The 21,690-nt window shown below is 52.0% G+C and overlaps 1 protein-coding gene across 5 annotated transcripts in view; it reads left to right on the top strand.

Moving 5' to 3' along the window:
* ANO9 (anoctamin 9) overlaps nt 1–21,690 on the top strand; it is a 38,147-nt gene that overhangs the window by 10,781 nt on the left and 5,676 nt on the right. For 4 of the 5 annotated variants that reach the window (XM_005310776.4, XM_042862105.2, XM_065591870.1 and 1 more), the window contains 19 exons: nt 1,384–1,517; nt 1,974–2,023; nt 3,717–3,775; nt 4,062–4,144; nt 5,928–6,062; nt 6,771–6,867; nt 7,317–7,377; nt 8,429–8,511; nt 11,218–11,322; nt 12,401–12,565; nt 12,665–12,701; nt 13,893–14,004; nt 14,644–14,701; nt 14,946–15,043; nt 16,043–16,206; nt 17,299–17,451; nt 18,065–18,212; nt 20,565–20,684; nt 21,306–21,399. In XM_005310776.4, the coding sequence (XP_005310833.2) occupies nt 1,384–1,517; nt 1,974–2,023; nt 3,717–3,775; nt 4,062–4,144; nt 5,928–6,062; nt 6,771–6,867; nt 7,317–7,377; nt 8,429–8,511; nt 11,218–11,322; nt 12,401–12,565; nt 12,665–12,701; nt 13,893–14,004; nt 14,644–14,701; nt 14,946–15,043; nt 16,043–16,206; nt 17,299–17,451; nt 18,065–18,212; nt 20,565–20,684; nt 21,306–21,399 (1,956 nt within the window). The remainder of the gene's footprint in view (nt 1–1,383; nt 1,518–1,973; nt 2,024–3,716; nt 3,776–4,061; nt 4,145–5,927; nt 6,063–6,770; nt 6,868–7,316; nt 7,378–8,428; nt 8,512–11,217; nt 11,323–12,400; nt 12,566–12,664; nt 12,702–13,892; nt 14,005–14,643; nt 14,702–14,945; nt 15,044–16,042; nt 16,207–17,298; nt 17,452–18,064; nt 18,213–20,564; nt 20,685–21,305; nt 21,400–21,690) is intronic. The other variant, XR_010600445.1, reaches the window with a different exon arrangement.

The following is a 21,690-nucleotide window of genomic DNA, read 5'->3' as shown; positions in this document are numbered from 1 at the left end:
GAGGGCTAGTTCAGACCCATTCCAGGAGCAGCAACGGTTGAGGGCATAAAGAAGGCCAATAACAGCTGTAAAGAATTCTGTACCTGGTTTTCTCAGCCACTTGTAGCCTCCCTGCTCATTCAAGACTGAGCTTTCCCTCCAGCAAATTCTAATGCTACTGGAGGGACCATCTTCTCCAGGGACGAGGGCAATCTAGCCTCCTTGATCATTCAGTCCTGGGCTTTCCCCCTGCCCCCAAACCTTTTTCACCAGTGGACCCTCTGACCCTGTTCTGGATGGACCCCTCTCTCCTGGAGTGAGAAGAGTTACTGATGAGGTGTGTTTATATGGGAGGTCAGACTAGATGATTTAGTGGTCCCCACTGGCCTTAAAATCTATTTGTCCAAGTGACACAGATCTCTTCCTCCCCTCAGAGGCAACATCAACCCTTTCCTGGCTGTATTACTTCTTTGTCTGGCCCTATCAAGATACCAAGTCCCTTTGTCTATACTAGCGGCTCTCAAACTGTGGACTTTCTGGGGCCCAGGGCTGAAGCTGAAGCCCAAGCCCCACTGCCCAGGCCAAAGCTGACTGCCTAGGGCTGAAGCCCTTGGGCTCAGACTTCAGTCCCCTTCCACTGGGGTCACTTAGTAATTTTTGTTGTTAGAAGGGGGTCGTGGTGCAATGAAGTTTGAGAACCCCTTAAAATGGTACAGCTGCGCTGCTGTAGCGCTTCAGTGCAAACACGCTAAGGCGATGGGAGGGGTCTCCCATCATGCTAGTTCATCCACCGCCCCGAGAGGCTGTAGCTAGGTTGATGGAAGAATTCTTGCATTGACTGGTGCTGTCTACACCGGGGTTAGGTTGGTATAACCACGTCCCTCAGGAACGTAGATTTTTCACACCTCTGAAAGACGTAGCAATACTGATGTAACTTTTCCGTGTAGCCCAGGCCTAAGGAATTACTGGTGATGAGAACGGGGCAGGAAGCACTCTGGGAAGGAGAGAGAGGGTGTTGAAGAGGGGCTGGCATGTGGAGAGCACAAGAACTTTTAGCTGATGAGGAGGAGAGAACCTTCTCGCCCAGGGGAAGGGAAGTGTGGTAGGAGGAGAGCAGCGGGAGAGAAAGAGGACCAAAGTGGGGGAGAAGAGTTAATGGAGCAGAATGACAGGGACCTGACGAGGATGAGACTTTCCTCACCATTCTCTGGACGTGGCTGCTCTGCTGCCTCTTGGTTCTCCATTTCGCAATGGTTTGCTCTGCAGCTGAGCGTTCTCTAGAGCTCCCACTGTCCTGTCTCCAGAGCAGCTCTTTGCCAACGTTCCAATCCCGTTGGATACTTCCCAGGGCTTGCTTCAGCTGCATGTCTCGCTAATCTCCCTTCTCTCTGATCCTACACCCAGAAAATCGAGGACAAGAAACTATTCTATGGGGTCCATGCCCCGAGTGAAATCTTCCAAAAATACCAAAATCTGCTGAAGAAGTCAGACAGCGAGTTTCAGAATCACGACACGAAGGAGGTGACCATCCCCACCAGGTGAGCATTTCCTTGATCTCAAAGACATCAGGGTGCAGGGTACTTCATGCTAATGCCTGTGATGGATCGTGCACCCTACAGTGAGACGTGCCTGTTAGCTGGATCACAGGCCCCCTTCCCTGGTTCCCCATGGGGAATTACTTTGCCGTGCTTTGTATCCTTACCAGAAAACCATTTAAAATCAGAGAGTGATGCTGAGCTCCTGTCCTCGCGCATCTTGTCCCTCGGGCCTGGTTCTCCAACAATTCCCCACAACTGAACCTTATCCCCATTCCCTCTTCCTGCCCTGCTCCTTGCTCCCCTACCTGTTCAGATCTCTTAACACATTCCTTAATCTCTGGATCCTGGGTATAGCTTTTATCTCCCATTGCCCTGGTAATCCTGGGCCATTATTCTGGCCCCTACTCACCCTTCAGTGTTTAATTCTTCCTAATCCCTGATTGTTTGGGGTTTCAGGATACGTATCGTCAACTTTATCCTGCAGAACACAGAGATTTCTTCTGAGGGTAAGGAAGTGCTTCCTCCATTCTAGCTCACTCTTGCCGTTCCCATGTCACAGTCACAAATACACATCCCAAGCAGAGGCAGATTTACGATGAAATACACACTGCCCTGGCACAGGGCCCCCCAACTACAGGGGGCCCCAGGGCTGGGCTGCCCAGCACCATCCAGCACTCCCTGCGGGAGGACCGCTGCGGGGGCAGAAGCTGTGGGGGAGAGCAGGGAGGGACTGTTTAAGAGCCGTGCTGGAGGCGCAGTGTGTGCTGCGTTCTCCCAGCTGGTGAGCCGGGCTCCTGCTGCCTCCCAGGGCACCTGCTGCTGGCTGGCGCTGGCGGCCCCGTGCGCCTCAGCAGGCAGCCAGGTGAGGGGCCGGCTGGGGGTTCTGTAGGGCAGGTGTGTGTGCTTCCCTGGTGGGGCGTCCGCCCACGTCTATCCTGCTGCCCTGCTCCTCTGGACGCCGGGCAGCGCAGGTGCAGTCCCTGGTATGCGCTGCTGCTGGCGGCCCCTGGAAAAAGGCCAGGAGAAGGGAGCGGCAGGCCAGGGGAATCTCAGCTCTCATGTGCTGCTGCCGCCACAGCTCCCTTTGGCAGTGAACAGGAGCAGTGGCGGGGCAGCGACCCAGGTAAGGTAACCCAGCGTCCGCAACTGGGACTGCCCCAGCCCTGAGTGCTCTTCCCCCTCCCCCCCCGCTCGCACTGCCCCCTACGCACACACCCCAGCCCCCCGCCCTGACTCCTCCACCCCCCCCATCCTTTTTTTTTTTTTTATAAAGCGCTCTTTTCCAAAGCACTTTACAATAGTTAGCTAACGGTACAAACAATATTTGGAAAGATCATTAAGTGGTCCGTCGAGACCCTTAGCAATTTTCAAGTGGTCTGTGGGGAAAAAAAAGTTGGACTACAAAGCCAATCAAGGTACCTCACTTTATTTTCATTTACTTGCTATTACTTATAATATAGGAGGAGGATGAAGAAAAAAAGAATGAAAAATGGGGGCAGGGGGGAGATGAGAGTTGGTGATTTTTTTTTTTTGGCTGGGTCCCCGGGGGGCCCCCAAAAATGAAGCTGAGCACAGGGCCCCACTAACTCTAAATCCGCCACTGATCCCAAGTGCAACTCACATGAGCACTTGCATTCCTAGCCTTGCACATGGGCAAACTCGAACTCGTGCACAGCCTCGTGCGTACCCCAGCATGACAGGCACTGTACAGAAATGGGGGGAGGGATAGCTCAGTGGTTTGAGCATTGGCCTGCTAAACCCAGGGTTGTGAGTTCAATCCTTGAGGGGGCCATTTAGGGATCTGGGGCAAAAATCTGTCTGGGGATTGGTCCTGCTTTGAGCAGGCGGTTGGACTAGATGACCTCCTGAGGTCCCTTCCAACCCTGATATTCTATGAAACCGCGGGAGACTCATGGGTACAGCAGGACCAGTGCCTCTGCTGAGGTTGCAATCAGTATCGCTCTGTGCACTGACCAGTGGGGAATGTTCTATGTGCTGTCTGTCTGCAAGGGGCAGTGTCTGGCTGTTGCCAATTCCTTTTCAACACCGAAGCAGAGCTCTGAACTCCAGTTCTGTTCAGGTGTCACCTACAGCCTTTTCTCTTAATGGGGGGGTTTGGGTCGTAGGGTCAGCCTGGGTTCTACTGATTGCTGGGGGGGACTGTCATTGCTAACTTTTCTGTTCCTGCTTCGCTGCTAGAGACGCTCCGAAAGCTGATAAAGGCGAAGGTCTTTGAGGCAGCATTCCCACTGCACGAGGTGAGGAATCCTGAGGGTGCCTCGGTGCTGAGAGAGTATGTGTGTGCAGGAGACAACGTGTGTAGATTGCAGATGCAGGAGAGGAAGTGGGTTAGTAGGGGAGGAGTGGCTGGGAAGACAGAGGAATAGGTCATGGTCCTATAGATCCTTTGGGTGAGGATGTGGTGGCATGTGTCTGGAAAAAGCTCTAACTAATATCTTAATAGAAGTGTGTGGGATGTGCGTGGGGGGGGTTGGCAGGTTGCATATATCTCTGTGCCTGATGTGAATGCTATTGCCCTTCCAGCAAGAAGGGCTGAGAAAGTTACTGAAGGAGAATTGGGCCCGATGGAGAAAGATACTGAAGAAACAGTCAATTGAGGAGATCAGGTAACCCACGCCAAGGGTATGGACAATGGGACAGCAGTGGAGCACAAGGCCATCATGTGAAGTTATTCTGGATGGGTATTTTACTACACATGACTCTTGAGCACCCAGCTCCCAGTGTGGGGGAGTTCTACCCAGGGGTGAAAGTAAGATAAGACTTACCAGTACGGGGGCCTGGCTCCTGGCCCCCGGAAGGAGCGGGGCCTCGGGTGGAAGGGGTGGGGCTGGGGGTCAGCCTCCCCAACCAGCCCTTCCACGCTACCTGGGGGCTCCAGCGGCGATTTAAAGGGCCTGGGGCTCCGGCAACTTCCACCGCAGCGCTTTAACATTGGCTGTGTATGGGCTGGTACCGGCGGCCACTTCTTACTGGTCTGCCGTAGTAGCCCGTACCATCCCATTTTCACCTCTGGTTCTACCTAGTCCTCCATATGACTCCCAAGTTCAAACCAGAGCTGGACAAACTTGGTTTGCCTAACTGTGAACCCACTTGACTGCTGTGGGTTTAGGAGCATAGGATTGTTATACTAGATTACACTCGTGGTCTGTCTGGTATCCTGTCTCTGACAGCTGCTGGCACCAGCTGCATCAGGGGAAAATGCAGCAATTCTGCAGAAGGTAATTATGGGATAACCTGCCCCCGGGGAATGTGCCTTTTAACCCTCCACACCCTTCTCCCAGACAGAGGTTGGTTCGTACCGTGAACCAAGAGGGGCTATGTCCCTTGGAGTATTTAATCCTTACAGTTTGTAACTCTGGATATTCTCATCATCCATAGAAATGTCCAGCTCTTTTTTTCTGCTAAGCTCCTGGCCTCAGGTGTATCCAGTGGCAATGAGGTGTATCCAGTGGCAATGCTAACTCTGCATTGTTTAAAAAAGCATTTCCTTTAACCACGTTTTAAGTTGCCACATTGCATTTTGAATAGCCCCTTATTCTTGTATTGTGAGAGCAATTCCTGACCTGCCTTCTTTAGGCCATTCAAGTGTACAAAATAATGATTGTCTCGTTTTATTAGTCTCCTTGCTCAGATAAAGAATCCCAGTCTTTTTTCAATTTCTCTAGGAGAGGTTATTTTTTCCCCATGCCCCTAAATCATTCTCCCCGACCATCTCTGAACCCCTCTGAATCTCTCTCTCTCTCTCTCTGAAGATGGGGTGACTAGTACTGAACACAGCACTCCAGATGGAGCTGCACCACTAGCTTTATATGTAGATATTCTCCTTTCTGTGTTAGTCTCAGGTTTGTTTACTCTGGCTACAGCTCAGTCTCACACAGATCTTCACTGAGCTTTCCACAGTGATGCCTGGATCTCTTTCCTGTGTTGTTACAGACTTACTGAGAACCCATGAATGAGCAGCTCAAATCAGTCCCTCCAACATGTCAATACTGTATTTAATCATCTGCCATCAGCTTGCTCATTCGCTTAGCTTGGTTACTTCCTCCCCACGTTCTTCTCTGGCCCTGACTAACCTGGGTGTTTAGCATTGTGTTCTCAGGAGACATTTGCCCCCTCACTGTTCACCCCCTCTCTCCCAGATCATTAACACCTATATCATCAAGGCAGGGGCTGGTCATGCAGTGACCTAAGGAGAAGCAAGAGGACAGGACTGACAGATATTTGGGGACAGTATCCCCCATCCTGAGGTCCTGGGGGAAATTCCCAAGGGATTCCAAGAGGGGAGACCACTGCCTAAGGGCATTTGGCTGACATTGGATATTGTCACTGCAAATCTGGGGCTAGATGGGATCTTTGGTGAGTGGTTTCAGCACCTGCCTTGTCTTTCAGGAATTATTTTGGGGAGAAGGTGGCCCTGTATTTTGTCTGGCTAGGCTGGTACACCCGCATCCTGTTCCCAGCTGCTGTGCTGGGCCTGCTTGTCTTCCTATATGGGATCTTTCATTTTGATTCCAGTCAGGTCAGGTAAGTGCATCGAGGGGACGCTATGTGTCCTTGTCCTGTCACGTGTCCAAATGTATGCATGAATGTGTGAATGCAGGTGATCACATCTCCTATACATGGCATCCAATCCTATGACTTCTCTTTCTATGGAACTGCCTCTGCCTTCTACGGGAGCTCTGCATGCAGAGGGCTTGCAGGGCCATTGACTTCCAGCGACCGCTCCACTTTATGGAACAATGGCAGGATCTCTTAAGTGTGGCAGCTCTCTAACCGCATGATAGTGATCATAATAGCTCACGTTCTACGGTCACATGACTCCTGTGGACTTTATAGGGATGCACATTGGCGCATCCCAGTACCCAGTTTGGCCCTTGTAAGGAATGGCATGTCTGCTTTGGAGAATGGGGACATATTGCAGGCAGGGGCAACAGATTGTCAAGTGTGTCCAGGCTGCAGACTGCTAGCTACACCCCTGCATCTGTGTGTGACCAGGGGAGTGTGTATGAATATGCACCTGGGGAAAAGCTTGCCAAGAAGGAGACCTCACCTGGCACTACCAGGGCACTAATATCTGGTAGCTGCGATGTAGAGCTATATTCCATCCATTAGCAGCGAGTATCTGCTCTGCCGCTCCCTTGGCTGTTGACTGAGTGGGATGGCTGGAATGAGCACACGGCTGATGGGCTAGCAAAACAATCATCGTACTCCTTACTTTCTTTCCTGCTCCAGCAAAGAGATCTGTGAAGCCAACACCACCATCATGTGCCCACTCTGCGACCAGAAGTGCCCGTTCTGGCAGCTGTCAGATACTTGCACCTATGCCAAGGTAAATCAATGCTCGCCAGAGAAACCTTCCATTTCTCCACTGGGCCCTTGTTTCCAATAGCTGCTGAGCTTATGCCTCCTCACGATACCCCCAGCAGCACGTGGCCAGTATGTACCCCCTGGAAACGAGTCAGCTGCTGATGGTGGCTGCAGGGAGCTCTTGCACGTACTACAGCAGAGAATTATGTCCAGCTCCATTATCCTGCCTGTGGGGTGGAGGCTTCCCAAGCTTTGGGTTGAGTCTTAAGAGCTCCTGGTTTCTCCTCTTCTGCCTCCCATGATGTCCTGAGGGCCATGGAGCACTGCTCTCCCACGTGGGACTGGGCACAGTGCCACTGCCACAGTCCTCGTAGCACCCTGGGGGCCTCCTGTGTCCTCTCCAGCCAGACTCCCCCCCCCCCCCCCCGTGCTCCTTTGTAATCCCGTCTTTCTCGGTCTCTCCTTTGCCAGGTCACTCACCTGTTTGACAACGAGGGGACGATTCTCTTTGCAGTGCTCATGGCTCTCTGGGGTAGGTTTCTGTCTCTCCGTGCCTAGCACAAGGCTTTGAAGTGGGAATGGCCTGTCAGCTGTAGCCTGCTGTGGGTCTGGTGACAAACCGGGTTCCCGCGCTGTTTATTCAGAACCTGCCCAGCAGAGAGGTGTAACTTTACCAAGGGAAGGAGTGGGGTTGGGCAGCATGTGACGGGGAAGGGATAGGCACCGGTGAAGTTACGTGTGTTTGGAGATGGGTTTTGGTACTCTGTAACTTTAGATCACTGGTTCAAATCCAGTTCTGGACATTCCCCTCTGGAGTCTGGTCAGGGGCCTATGTGAAATGAGTTTGGTGGCCCATCTGTCTATGGGTTTGCTCTGTACCCACAACAGTAGCATCTGTGTATCTAATCTGGTTTCATTTCAGCTCTGAGGTTACCAACGTGTGCATTCCAAAAGCATTGCCACAGCTAGCACCAGCTGGTATCCTCAAGGTCTGACTGGGCTGTGGACACTGGAGAGATGGAAGCTGCCCTAAGTCAGAGCAGTCCCTGGGGCTACTCCAAGCTATGCAGGGGCCCTGTTGGCCTCCAGAGCACCCCAGAATTCCAGTATAAAACCACTCCTGTATCTCCATTCCTTCCCTCTCTCCTGCGAAGCACAGCACAGGATCCGGCCCATAATGCTTTGCTAGCAGCTTGTGCAGCAGAGAGACGAGAAACATGCCCCAGAACAGAAGTGAGGGGTAAATCACCCAGGTGGATGGGAGTCTGTCAACACTGGCTAGAAAATTATACTATTGACTGGCCACCATGTCCTGGAAGTGCATTCAGACCCAGCTGTGATCCTTCTCCTGGATTGACCCCATGGCTACCAGCAGTAAACGCCCCCTGTTTGGAGGGCTTTTCTGCAGAGAGCTCCAGGCTGCTTCCCTCCACATTGGAGGACCTGGATGCTTAGCAGCACTTCCCCTACCTGGCCTGTAGGAAAGGCGTGTGCTCCTGTGACTGCTTCGTTAAGTCAATGTCTCCATGGGGCACAGGAGTCTCTGCTGCTCTGACCACACTGTTCTGTGGTTTCACCTACAGCCACCGTGTTCCTGGAGCTGTGGAAGAGGAGTAGGGCTGAGGTGGTCAGTGACTGGGAACTGTACGGATGGGATGAAGATGAGGTGAGAATAAGTCTCTCCTTTGCACTGTCTTCCTCTTTATAGACTCGTAGACTTAAAGGCCAGAAAGGACCATCATGATCATCTAGTCAGATCTCCTGCACATCGCAGCCACGGAACCTCACCTGCCCACTCCTGTCATAGATCCCTAACCTCTGGCTGAGATACTGATGTCCTCAAATCATGGTTTAAAGACTTCAAGTTACAGAGAACCCACTATTTACACTAGTTTAAACTTGCAAGCGACCCGTGCCCCATACTGCAGAGGAAGGCGAAAACCCCCCTACAGTCTCTGCCAATCTGACCTTGGGAGAAATTCTTTCCTGGTCCGATATATGATGATCAGTTAGACCCTGAGTATGTGGACAAGACCCACCAGCCAGACACCTGGGAAAGAATTCCCTGTAGTAACTCAGAGACCTCCCCCATCTACTGTCCCATCATCAGCCATTGGAGATGTTTGCTGCCAGCAGTCCTAGATTGATTACAATGGCAGGTAGCCAATCTCATTATACCATCCCCTCCATAAACTTATCAAGCTCAGTCTTGAAACCAGTTAGGTATTTTGCCCCCACTGCTTCTCTTGGGAGGCTGTGCCCAAGTTTCACTCCTCCGATGGTTAGAAACCTTTGTCTAATTTCAGGCCTAACCTTGTTGATGGCCAGTTTACCTCCATTTGTTCTTGTGTCCACTGTGACAGGTTAGACCCCCTTGGGATGCCACCTGATGTACTGGGGTTTCACTGAGCCCCTCCTTCTGCTCCATCAGCCTGTATTCCCTCTCCCTGTTATGCTGAATTAGGCTCTCTGGCCTCTTGCAGCACACACTGAGGTAGGGCCACACCCCGCTACAGACACAGACTGAAGTCAGCTCTGTGTGCGAGGATTCACCCAGCGCTCACGTGCACACCCCTTTTGGGGAATAAACCCAAAATAATACTGTCTTGTGCTGTATAGAAAGAGCTTCACAGCGCAAAATCATAAAAATTCCCCCTCTCCCTCAATGTAGAGAGAGAGATGCACAACTTCTTTTCCCCCCAGTTAGGAAGTGCACAAACTGGGTTTAATACAGAAAACAAATGTATTAACTATAAAAGGCAGATTTTAAGTGAATAAAAGAGATAACAAATAGGACAAAGCAGATTACTGAGCAAATAAAATGAAATATGCAAGCTAAGCTTAATACGCTCAAGAAACGAGTTACAAAATGTAATTTCTTACCCTAAATGTTATTTTAGGCAGGTTGCAAAGTTTCTGTAGCTTAGAATTCCAGTCATCTCTCTTCTCAGACAGGACCCTGTCTTAGTCTGGACTCCCCCTTTGCCTTCCCTTCAGGTGTCTTTAGCAGTCTTTCTTCTTGGGCAGGTAGGCCATGGAGTAGAATCTTTTGTTTCCCAAACTTGCCCCCCTCCCCTCTCCTTTTAGTGGAAAATTACAAGTCCAAGATAATGTTGAGTATCAGGTGACAGGTGCACCTGACCTAGTAGTGTCACAGCTACAGGAAGGCTGGAGATTAGTATCTTCACAGTCTTGCTGTTTCTTCCTAATGGCCCATCAAGTCTCATGGCCTGTTGTCTGGTGGGTGTCTTCCAAATACACATCCAGTTGTAATTGTTACATAGTCCATATTCCTAACTTTAGATACAGAACTGATACATGCATACAAATTGGATAATCACATTCAATAAATCGTAACCTTTCCAATGATATCTCACATGACCCATCTTGCATAAGACATCTTAGTTATGCCATATTCATATCCTAGCAATATTTCTATGAAGAATATGGGGTGTAACGTCACATCCACATTGACACTTTAACTTAAATAACTCCTCTCCCGCCCTGGTACTTATCCCTCTGATGTGTCTATAGAGAGCAATCATATCTCCCCTCAGCCTTCTTTTGGTTAGACTAAACAAACCAAGCTCTTTGAGTTTCCTCTCAGAGGTAGGTTTTCCATTCCTCGGATCATCCTAGTCGCCCTTCTCTGCACCTGTTCCAGTTTGAATTCATCTTTCTTAAACATGGAAGACCAGAACTGCACACAGTAAACTTCCCTCCCTCCCTGTGCCATTGTCTCTCTTGCCAGGAGGCAGGTGGAAGCTGGGCTGTGTACAGGCATATGGAAAATTGCTGTTCTAACTAAAGGCAATGCTGGGAGGACACTCACTGCTGAGATCCCAGCTGGCACTGCAGAGGGGGACCCTCATGCTGCAGGAGACTGAACTGGGATTAATGAGGCACTGCTGTAGGAGAGGTGCCCCCAGATCTTCCTGCCTTTATTGGGAAAGGAGTGCAGGGCCCCTGAAGTCCTTTCCCTGAAAGGGTTTTAGATGCAGGGTATTAATTAGTGCACAGCACAGGAACTACTGTCACTCCTGTTTATAAAGACTGGGGTCAGTCAGATCAGTCTGCAACATGCCTGTATGCATGATATAACCCATAGCCATTTCAAGGAATGTCCAATCCAGGCCAAGTTATGGAGACCCTGTGCTAGCCAGTCTGGGAGATTCCAGGCTTTGACATGCAGGCTACATGAAGATCTGCTACAAGTCCTGTCCCTCTTCTGCTCTGCCAGAACATGTCATGTTCATGTCATGTTCATCACATGCTTCCATGTCATTGACACATGCAAGGCACTATACTGCCCCTTGGCTTGCTTTTCCCTAGCGCATGGCTCTGACTCGTATTCTTTTTCCCCCATCCCCAGGAGGAGCTGGCCTTGCAGCTGATCAATAACCCAGAGCATACCCTCAAGGAGTACGAGCACTCTTATATCCGCAGCACTATCCTGCTTCTCTTAGTCCTGCTTATGGTACGTGCTATTGGCTCAGACACCTCCACGGGCTTGGGGATTTCTACAGCATTGAGCTATAGGCGCGTGTGGTTGTGAAGTGAATGACACAGAAAGGCGTTTGAAGGGGGACAGGACGCTGAATAGCTTTGGGGGTTGGGGCTGGGCTGCAGAGCCTTTCAGCTCTAAGATGCCAAGTGGATTCTCAGTCTAGTCCAGGGTGGTGGAGATTTCAAGTCATCACCGTTGTATGGCTGCTTGGTGGCCTGTGTAGTGATCTCAGTCTGGTTCCTAAAACATCCCCTAGATGAGTCAGTCTTAACTGGTCCAGTCTCAGAGCAGGCCAGGATTGAGTGCGCCTGGAGACCGTGCGCTCCTAACATGCTCCTAGAGAGGAGTGAAGCAAGGGCAGTCACTTTGTGGAAAACGTGAACTGCTGTTGGATGTCCTCTGCCTGTTCTTTGGATAGACAGTGGGGGAGGCAGGGGGCATTCACTTGGGCACTAAAGTCACATGGGGATAGCAGGGAGGCAGCCATTTGCCAGTTTGTTTCCTGAGAGCTCACTGGCATGTGCCAGCTGCCTGCCACTCTGCCATGCTGCTGCAGAGAGCGTCCCAGCTCCCATCCCTTCCTACATACAGTGCTACAGGGGAAATGGTGTAGAAAAAACCTATCCGAACTATACACTGGGGGCAGAAACAGGATGGGTGACTATTACTTTACTCATGGGGGGGGGAAGAGGCATAATGAACAATGGGGGTGCCAGCAATGTCAGCCCCTACATGCACACGCTTGCTCCTCCACCCCACACTGCCGGTCAGTGTCCTCTGTATTTAACCACTTCACTCCTCCCAGAAACTGTGCTGGGCACAGGCATTCCACCCTGCAGGCTGGGCGCGTGTACCAAGGGCCTGGATCTTGGCCTACAGCTGCTAACTGCACAGAACCCATCATCTAGCTGCATTTAAGTCTGTCGTTCTCCCCCTCACCCCATGCACCCAGTTTGCTCAGTTTCCCCCTCCCCCTTCATTACCTGCCTCCCCTGCTCCTCCCGTCTCTAATCCCCGCAAGAGCTCTGACGACACGCTGCCCTCCCAGATCACCGTGCTCATTGGCATCGCCCACGCGCTTGTCATCTACCGGGTGGTGGCGACTGTCGTCTTCACCCAAAGCGACTTCGAGTTCATCCGGGAACGGGCCAGCACCGTGGCGGTGATCACGGGGGCCGTGCTGCATTACATCACCATCGTCGTCATGACCAAGGTACGGAGCACCGCGTGACGAGAGCCTTCCTCATTCTCCCACAATCAAAAATCCTGCCCGTCCCTTCTCTCCTTTCACCCTCCCTCTCCTGTGTTGCAGGTGAACAGGCGTGTGGCACTCTTTCTCTGTGATCTGGGTAAGGCAAGGCACATGCTGTATTCACCCTGCATCTAGCATCCTCCAGCGCAGCCGGCTGGATTCATCCTGAACATTGTTGGTGGAGCACTAAAAGGGGCCGAGTCTTTCCATTGATATCGATGGGCTTTTTCACTCTGGCCCTTGCTGCTGCTTGTACAGAATACCTTGAAATATGCTAACACCACCTAGCTCCTGGACGGCTGAGGTTCTCAACCTTTTTCTTTCTGAGGTCCTCCCAGCACGCTATATAAACTCGGCCCACCTGTGCCACAACAGTTGTTTTTCTGCATATAAAAGCCAGGGCCGGCGTTAAGGGGTTGCAAGCAGGGCAATTGCCTGGGGCCCCATGCCACAGGGGCCACCGCGAAGCTGCATTGCTCAGGCTTCACCTCTAGCCTTGGGTGGTGGGGCTCAGAGACCTGGGCTTTACCCCCATGCTGTGGGGCTTGGGCCTTCTGCCCTGGACCCTAGCGAGTCGAATGCTGGCCCTGATTGGCCCCTGAAACCTGTTTGAGGCCCCTTAGGGGGCCCCGGATCCCTGGTTGAGAACCACTACTGTACGGCCCAGCAAAGAGAAGGGTATTACCACAGCCGCCTCCTCCGTCCCCCAGGCAAATGAAATGAGCCCTGGCCAGAGCTCTAATGAGCACAGCAGGCCGGGAGCAATTCCAGAGCCAAGGGTATTCTGTTGGGAGGCCACTAGCCTGGTTAAATGGAGGGACTCTGCTCCAGCCCCCATCCTGATCTCGGCTGCTACCAAGGCTCATGTAAAGAGAGGTGAGTCTGGCAGAGAGCCAGCGCCCCAGCCAGGCAGGGCTTTAGAGAGCCAAGTCAGCATGTCTGATACCACCCGGATGTTAATTGGAAGCCAGTGCCGCTGCTGGAGAGCTGGTGAAATCGGTGCCTATCCTGCCCCAGCTCTAGTTTGAGTGTAGCCCCCAGCACAGCTGATTGCTGCAACAGAAGCCACAAGTACATAGATCGCTGTGTCAAAGTCCTGGGATTGCTGAGGCTCGCTAGACCCGGGGCTAAAAATCCAGGGGATCAGGTTCAGGTCCAGGGGATTCTGGGTCAGTAAAAGGCCCGAGCGCTTTGGAATGAAAGCATGACGGGCTGAAGGTGCCTGTCCAGGAAGGAGGGGGGCTCCTGCTGCTGCAACTAACCCACCCACCTGCACTCCCGTTTCCAGAGAAGCCACGGACTTTCTCGGAGCGTGAGAACATCTTCGCTGTGAAAATCTTCACCTTCCAGTTCTTCACCTACTTCTCCTCACTGATCTACATCGCCTTCTTCCTGGGAAGGTGAGCGCGGCTATGCCCCGGCCAGGTCCCCAGCTGGGGTCATTCGGCACAGAAGGAGCTGTACCCATTAACCCCGGGTGGAGCTCTGCATTAGTACTGTAACACACACCTAGGGACAATCACCCTAGGGAGGCCCATAAACCCAGTCAGGTTTGCCTGGTGCTTCTAACCATTGGTTGCAGGGGGAAGGTATTGGCTGCTCTGGTGGCAGGGATAAAGAAGGCTGGTGCCGCTAGTGAGTGAGTGAAAGTTCCTGCAGCCTGACTTCCTGGACGTTGATTCTGTGGGTGAAATCTTGGCCCCCTGGAGGTCACTGGGAATTTTGCCATTGATTTCAATGGGGCCAGGATGGATTTCACCCTTCTTTTTTGGGATGGGTGTGTAGTTCTTCACCTCTCTCGGCTTGTCTTTCTCCCGGTTTCTGTCTGTCCCTCTCTTGCTGGGTTGATGCACTTGACTCCGCCTGTGTTTGTCTCCCACCCCCTCTCTCTTTCAGTCTCTGCACCTGCCTCTTTCTCCCCTTTGGTGCCTGGGTCTCTGTCCCAAGGGGAGTCATTACCCTCCCAGCTCCCTGCTTACAGAGGGAGGGGCTGGGAGCACCAGCATCAGTCCTATTTAACTCTGCACTTTCCTGGTCAGGATTAACGGCCGTCCTGGGAACTATGTGCGTGTAGCTGGCAAGTGGAGGCTGGAGGAGGTGAGTAAATTGTCCATAGTGCTCTAATACCCTCTCTGCACCACTCCTGCTCCCTGACACACCTCTCTGCCCCTTCCCCACCCACATCCCTGGCACTGTCTCTGTTAAAACTGTTGCTTCCTTCTACCCAGTACAACACTTCCAATCACTCCAGGTTCTTCCTGGCCCATGTATCTAGCACCCAGCCTTTTGTCCCAAAGCCAGCCCATCTGGTCTGCACAGTATAACTCTCTTCTCTTTGCAGTGCCACCCCAGTGGCTGCATCACTGATCTCTTTATCCAAATGGCCATCATAATGACCCTGAAGCAGACCCTGAATAACTTCGTGGAGTACCTCACCCCGTAAGTCCACGCACCCTAGGCACTCATGCCAGTAGGATGTGCTCACGTGTCTGAGATGCATGTTTCTGCTTGCGGAAGCAGTCTGCTCTGACTACAAACTTTAACTGGGATTCTCCCAGGCAGTGTCTGGGGAAGGCGAGTGTGAGGCCAGTTGCTGAGATAAGATCAGTCAGCAAATTCTCTTCAGGAAAAAATGAAATCTGTCTCTGGAGAAAGCAGAAGTAGATCTGGTCAAGGGACAAGAACAATACCATGTGACACCGTGACTAATCACAGAGCCAGAACAGTGCATTCCGAATACAGAACATTGGATGGGAAGGTCCGTATGCAGCGTTCAGCTCAGGCCTTGTCACAAAAACGATTTGAGAAAAGAACAAATAAATCAAATGGGGCTCTGCTCCTGGACAAGTCAGAGAGAAAAAGGGCTGAACTCACTGAATAAATTATTCCCTCTGAACAGCTTGACCGAGCTCTAACTGGCACCTTGACCCAACACTAAAAATTCACTCAATTTTTCTTTTAAAACTAATTTTCTTTGACATTTGGAATGGCCCTCCTAGCTATTTAGTATGTTTGCCACCTTCTGAATTTTTAGGCCCCAACTTTACTTGTCTTGGGGAGCAGTTACACCACAATAGCCCTGTTGATTTTAGTGGGACTACTCACGTGAGTACATGCTCGTCAATGTCAGAACGGGTTTCACTGTCAGGCCGTTGGTAAACTACAGCTATTGGGCCATCTTATAGATGGAAACTGCCTTCTGCTATTGGTAAGAATTCCCTCAGTAACACCAGCAGAAGGTGATCTGTTTGAGAGAGAGAAAGGGGGAGTGTGTGTGTGAGACCTTACAACAGAACCAACCCACTGCTCAAGTCTCCATGTTGGTGTTCCAGAGGGGTTACTGTTGGCCTAGTGCAGGGAGCTGCTCTGGTGGCCCCCACACTTGGCTCTTTAGCATATATCCCTCACCCCTCTGCCCTTGTGTTACTGTCCCTGCAGCTGGCTAAGATTATGGTTCCAAAAATCACTTGCCAACCCAAAGGACAAAGACAACGTTCACATGGAAAAAGGACCCGAGGACTCCTGCAAGGAGCAGTGGCTCAAGAACTACCAACTCAACGAGGTCAACGTCTTCAGCTTGTTCGACGAGTTCTTGGAAATGAGTATGTGGCGCTTTGGGGTCATGGGTGTAATTAGTGGGCAGCGGGGAATGCCTGGTTCTCAGGTGCTGTGTTCTGGGCCCATGCCTGCCAATTCCCATTGCCTCTTCTCTTTGGGTCAGTTTTTATCCAAGGGCAGCAGGTTTTAGCTGCTTACTCAACCCAGGTTTCCTTGCGCCCAGTACACAAAGGGTGCTCTGAATGCCCTGGAGCTGGGTGTGACCATGCTCCCTGCTCCTGGGGGCCAGTTCTTGATGTTGGGGCTAAGGGGGAATCAAACCATTGCAGCTAGCAGGACTGGGGCTCCTGTGAGAGAAGCTGGCCACCCCTGTGACAGAGTGGTAATACCAAATGCCCATTCACATCCCAGGGAGTGGGGGCAGGTCCTAGGTCTCCACATGCAGCTTGTGGAACGCGGTCAGGCTTGGTGACTGCGTTCACTATTGAGGGGGAGGTGCGAGGGAACCAGCCCTGCCGCTCACCCAGTCCGTAGCCCATCCCTGAGCTAAGACTGCAGAGCCCAGGGAGAAATGGGCACAGACTGGGTAGATTCACCCACACACCTGCTTGGGGTCACTTGCACACATCTTGCCCCGAGCAAGACCTGGCAGGTAACTGACATCCCAGGAGGCGGCCTGGGAAGGATTTGTGCCTCAGGGACGACGAATTCCTTCCCTGCCCTGTCCCGCCCTTGCTTCTGGTAACATTTGGGTACTGGCTGTGACCACTAGCAACTATTTCCCCCCCCCCCCATCCCTGTTCAGCTGAGCAGCCTGCACTTTGGGGAATGGGAGCAGAGTCAAGGTCGCACCCCTCTGTGATCACTCCTGCATGGATGATGTTGGGGTAAGTAGAACTGGGCATGCAGCTCCTGATCTTCCCTCTGCCCCCCCATGGCTACAGCCATGTAGCGAGCAGATCACGCGGAGGGCTAGAGTGGGGTGTCTGACTCATCCTCTCACGCTGCCTGGCCACTCAGGGCCATGCCAACATCCGGCTCTGAGGCATTGTGCATACAGTAAGTACTTGGGCCTGTGGTCCAGCTGGACGTCCTCACAGCTCCCTTACGGTGCCTGTGCTTTGTCCTGTTCTCAGTGATCCAGTACAGCTTCACCACCATCTTTGTGGCTGCCTTCCCCCTCGCCCCGCTAATGGCCTTCATCAATAACCTTTTTGAGGTCCGGCTGGATGCCATCAAGATGGTTCAGCTGCAGAGGCGCATAGTGCCTAGGAAAGCCAACGACATTGGTGAGTGGGGGCCAAGGGGAGGGGCTCTCCATGAAGAACATGGGCCTGATAAAGAAGGCACTTGGGGGCAGGGGGGAGGGCTAAGCTTACCCCAAGACTTAACAATGGCACTAACTACTGCAACAGACTCTTTCCCTAAGTCATGGTGCCAGAACATTGTCTGCTCCTGTTTCTGCTATTCCGGGGGACAGTTAGAGATAGAGGGTGCATTTGAAGAGCTACGGGGGGATGGGACAGGATTGGAACAGCAGGGGGGCTGTAAGTCAGGACTGAGGTGCATTGGTAGAGGCATGGATAGAATGTGGATACACTTTGCTTTGGCCTAGAACGCATTGCTAGTTCCTCACGTTCATACGCTGCCCGTCTGCCCACATCACTGGGTGGATACAGTACTGGATAAGTCTCATCATTGTAGTGCTCTTGCTGATGCAAGGCTGCTGTGCTGGGCCACTGCGCTGTGCCCCACAGAACACAACTCCAGAGATCAGCCTGGTCAAGCCCAATCCTCCTCCCATTCGTGGCAATGGCAAAGTTCACAGAGCAGTGTCCTGGGCACCAAAGCAGCAGTGGGAGCGCCTAGCTGGGTGTGTCTCTGACTGCTATTCTCTTGCAGGCATCTGGCTGCAGGTTCTGGAGGCCATTGGTATTTTGGCAGTCATTGGCAATGGCCTGGTGATTGCCATCACCTCAGACTTCATCCCCAAGCAGGTCTACAAATACACGTACAGCCCGTGCATGCTGCAGAACCGCACCGATATCAAGTAAGTGTCACCCCACAATTGCCACAGCCTTTCCTGAACTGCAGCCACCTCGCTCGCTTTCTGTGTCTAAGTGAGCCTGTCCGTGCAGCGTGGGGAAAGCCATCTCTCCCGGCCCCACTGGGTAGCAAACAGGGCCGGTGCGGTGCTACCATTTAGGCCAACTAGGTGGTTGCCTAGGGTGCCAAGATTTGGGGGCACCAAAAAGTGGCACCCCCAATTTTTATTTTTATTTTATTTTATTTATTTATTACAGCGGCCACAGCGCTGGGAGGGAGAGGGAGTCTGAGAAGCTGGCAGGCAGCCCAGGGGAGCCCCCGGGGTCAACGCGCCGCCGGCAGCCCAGGGGTTCCCCTGGGTCAGAGCTGCTGCACGGATCCCCGGACCAGGGGGTGGGGAGCTGCCGCAGGGAGGGGGTGCCTCAGGGCGTGGGGGAGCTGCCGCGGGGGGGGGGGGCGCCTCAGGGTGGAAGGGGGGTGGGGAGCTGCCGCAGGGCTGGGGGTGGGGGGCGCAAGGTGGAAGTTTCGCCTAGGGCGCAAAACTTCCTTGCACGGGCCCTGGTGGCAAAGCCCAGCCAGGAACGCAGGAGCTTTACTGCCGCCCTTTGTTCCCTCTCACTGCTTGTGACTCTTGGGATGGGGGGACAAGTTTCTGGAGCTGGTGCTGTTCCCAATGTTGAGGGTTCCCCGTAGGATGTGAGGCCGCATCATGTTCTTTCCAGCAGTCCTCGCCCTAAGATGCAAAGTAGGCTATTGAGGAGCCCGCAGAGGGAAAAAGAACAGCCAGTTTTGGCAGCAGGTGAGGTAGTGACCTCTAGAGGGATGAGCAAGAACTGCAGCCAAAGTTATTTTCCAGTCCCATTTGCACAGGGCAGAGCAGGTCTGTTGACAAGTCGGTATCTGCTTTGTACACAAATAATGCAAACACCTGCTAATTGTGCTCAGGTGATTACCAAAAAGATACCCATTCACTGGCTGCTGGCCGTTCTGGTTATTCAAACTAATTAATGCCTGCTTTTGAAATAGACACTAAAGTAATCCACACAGAAATCCATAGGGAAGCTCTTACATTTTGTGTAAAAACAGCTGTTAACTGTGGCTGTTAGCACTGCAAGAGTGCACTTGGTTGTTTTTTTCACTCTGGGCAACCCGGTTCCTACCACGTGGAGTCAATAATTGATTGTTTTAATTGTGTGCTGTTTGGTCAAGCAGTAAAAGTGTAGATTAGTCCCAGCCTGGAACTGTCTCTCAGCCCCTCTCTAAGAAGCACCCTCTCTCTCTCTCTCCTCCCCCCACTACAGAAGGGATGTGGACAAATTGGAGGGCAACGAAAAATATTAGGGGGCTGGGGCACATGACTTACGAGGAGAGGCTGAGGGAATTGGGCTTATTTAGTCTGTAGAAGAGAAGAGAGGGGGGATTTGATAGCAGCCTTCAACTACCTGAAGGGGGGTTCCAAAGAGGATGGAGCTCGGCTGTTCTCTGTGATGGCAGATGACAGAACAAGGAGCAATGGTCTCAAATTGCAATGGGGGAGGTCTAGGTTGGATATTAGGAAACACTATTTCACCAGGAGGGTGGTGAACCACTGGAATAGGTTACCTAGGGAGATGGTGGAATCTCCATCCTTAGAGGTTTTTAAGGCTCGGCTTGGCAAAGCCCTGGCTGGGATGATTTAGTTGGTGTTGGTCCTGCTTTGAGCAGGGGGTTGGACTAGATGACCTCCTGAGGTCTCTTCCAACCCCGATACTCTGATTCTAAATCCAACCCCCTTAAATTGCACTGCTCCAAAAATCCATCCCCTCTCCCTTTTCACCAACAATCTCTCCTCCTGTGCATTCCATGCTTTGTCTTGCCTCTGAGTTGGATCCTGCACAGGGTAGTGTGTCCTCAATTCCCTTGACTTCACTGGGAACTCAGAGTGCTGGGCATCATCCAGAATCAGCCCTTTACATTGCTCTCTGGGACGGGGAATGTTTCCTGAGCTATAGGCCCATTCGTGCCGGGGCCTGAGCACGTCCTGGGAGTTAATAAGAGCCCTCGGCCCCCATGGGAGTTGCAGGTGCTCAGCACTTTGCAGAGACCGTTCTTATGCTTAGGAAACACTGCGTAATTTCATGATTTTTAATAAGCATTTCTGAGGCCTTGTTCCTGCACCATCAAAGTCAATGGGGCTTTTGCCATTAATTTCAATTAGAGCAGGATCAGGACTTAGATTCCCACCCTGAAAAGAACTGCCTGGAAGCGAGCTAAAGATACCCATCTCTTCTAATCCTCACCTGGGTATCCTTGCCTGGACGACCCCATTGGGGCACTATTAAGCTACTGTCTAGTGCCATGTTTTCTCCCTATGCAGCTGTTTGACAGGTTACATCAACAACAGCCTCTCAGTGTTCCGTGTCCAGGACTTTGAGTGGCAGATGAAGATGCCTGAAAAGCTTCCAGATTTTATGAGGAGTGAGATCACAGAATGCAGGTAATAGGGGACAATAGAATGGATCCATCATCCAGTCTCACATGTCCATAGGTGCTGAAACTAGGGGTGCTGGAGATGCTGCGGCACCCCTGGCTTGGTTTCCATCATATACAGGGTTTGCAGTTTGGGTCAATGGCTCTCAGCATCCCCACTATACAAATTGTTCCAGCCCCCCTGTACACATCCTCACAATAATACCTTCCCACCCATCCTCAACAAACAATATTGCAAATATCCTCTACAAAAAATATCTTGAATGTTTTAAGGTAACATTGGCATGCCTCCCTTCAGCCCCCCCACTGACTGGGAGAGCGGAAGACAAGATCCGTAGCTGGTGTAAATCAGTTTGGATCCCCTGAAGTCAATGGATCTATGCTGCTTTATGCCAGCTGGGGATCTGTGAGTGGACAATGGGAAGGTCAGCTGGAGGAAGCACAATACCTGAATTGAACAAAGCTGCCCTGGGGCCAGGCAGGAGAGGGACTAAATGAACCAGTAGGCCTCTCCCACCACTAACTCCTGTGACTCACAGTTCGAGGGGTGCGGAGAGATGGACTGTGACCAGCCGGGGAGGGGATTTAATGGGAAGTGCACACAGGGCTGTCGGGTGTTGTCCTGTAGGTACCGGGATTACAGGAACTCCAATGACTACAACTACTCTGTCCAGTTCTGGCATGTATTCGCAGCCCGGCTCGCCTTCCTTATTTTATTTGAGGTGAGTGATGTGGAGTCAGCAATGTCCAGGCTGCATGGGGAGCCTCGTGCGGCATGGGGAAGGAGACCGAGGCGGTGGGGGAAAGAGAGTCACTCGTTCTTCCCTGTGGAGTGATTCAGTGGAGAGTGTGAGCGTGCATGGCTGGACACTCTGAGGGTGCTGTTTCCGCATTGGCTGAGGGAGTTTCCTTCTCTTGTCCCCAGCCTGACCTCTTCAGTGAGGCAATTAGCTCCTTTATCATGGCACTGCCCCTTTGCATCAGATCCCTGCTCCCTTCACCTGCCTTCAGAC

Source organism: Chrysemys picta, chromosome 4 (assembly GCF_011386835.1).
Source record: "Chrysemys picta bellii isolate R12L10 chromosome 4, ASM1138683v2, whole genome shotgun sequence".
NCBI classification, from domain to species: Eukaryota; Metazoa; Chordata; order Testudines; family Emydidae; genus Chrysemys; species Chrysemys picta.
Note: the sequence above shows the minus strand (reverse complement) of the source record. Positions and strands in the feature narration are given on the sequence as shown.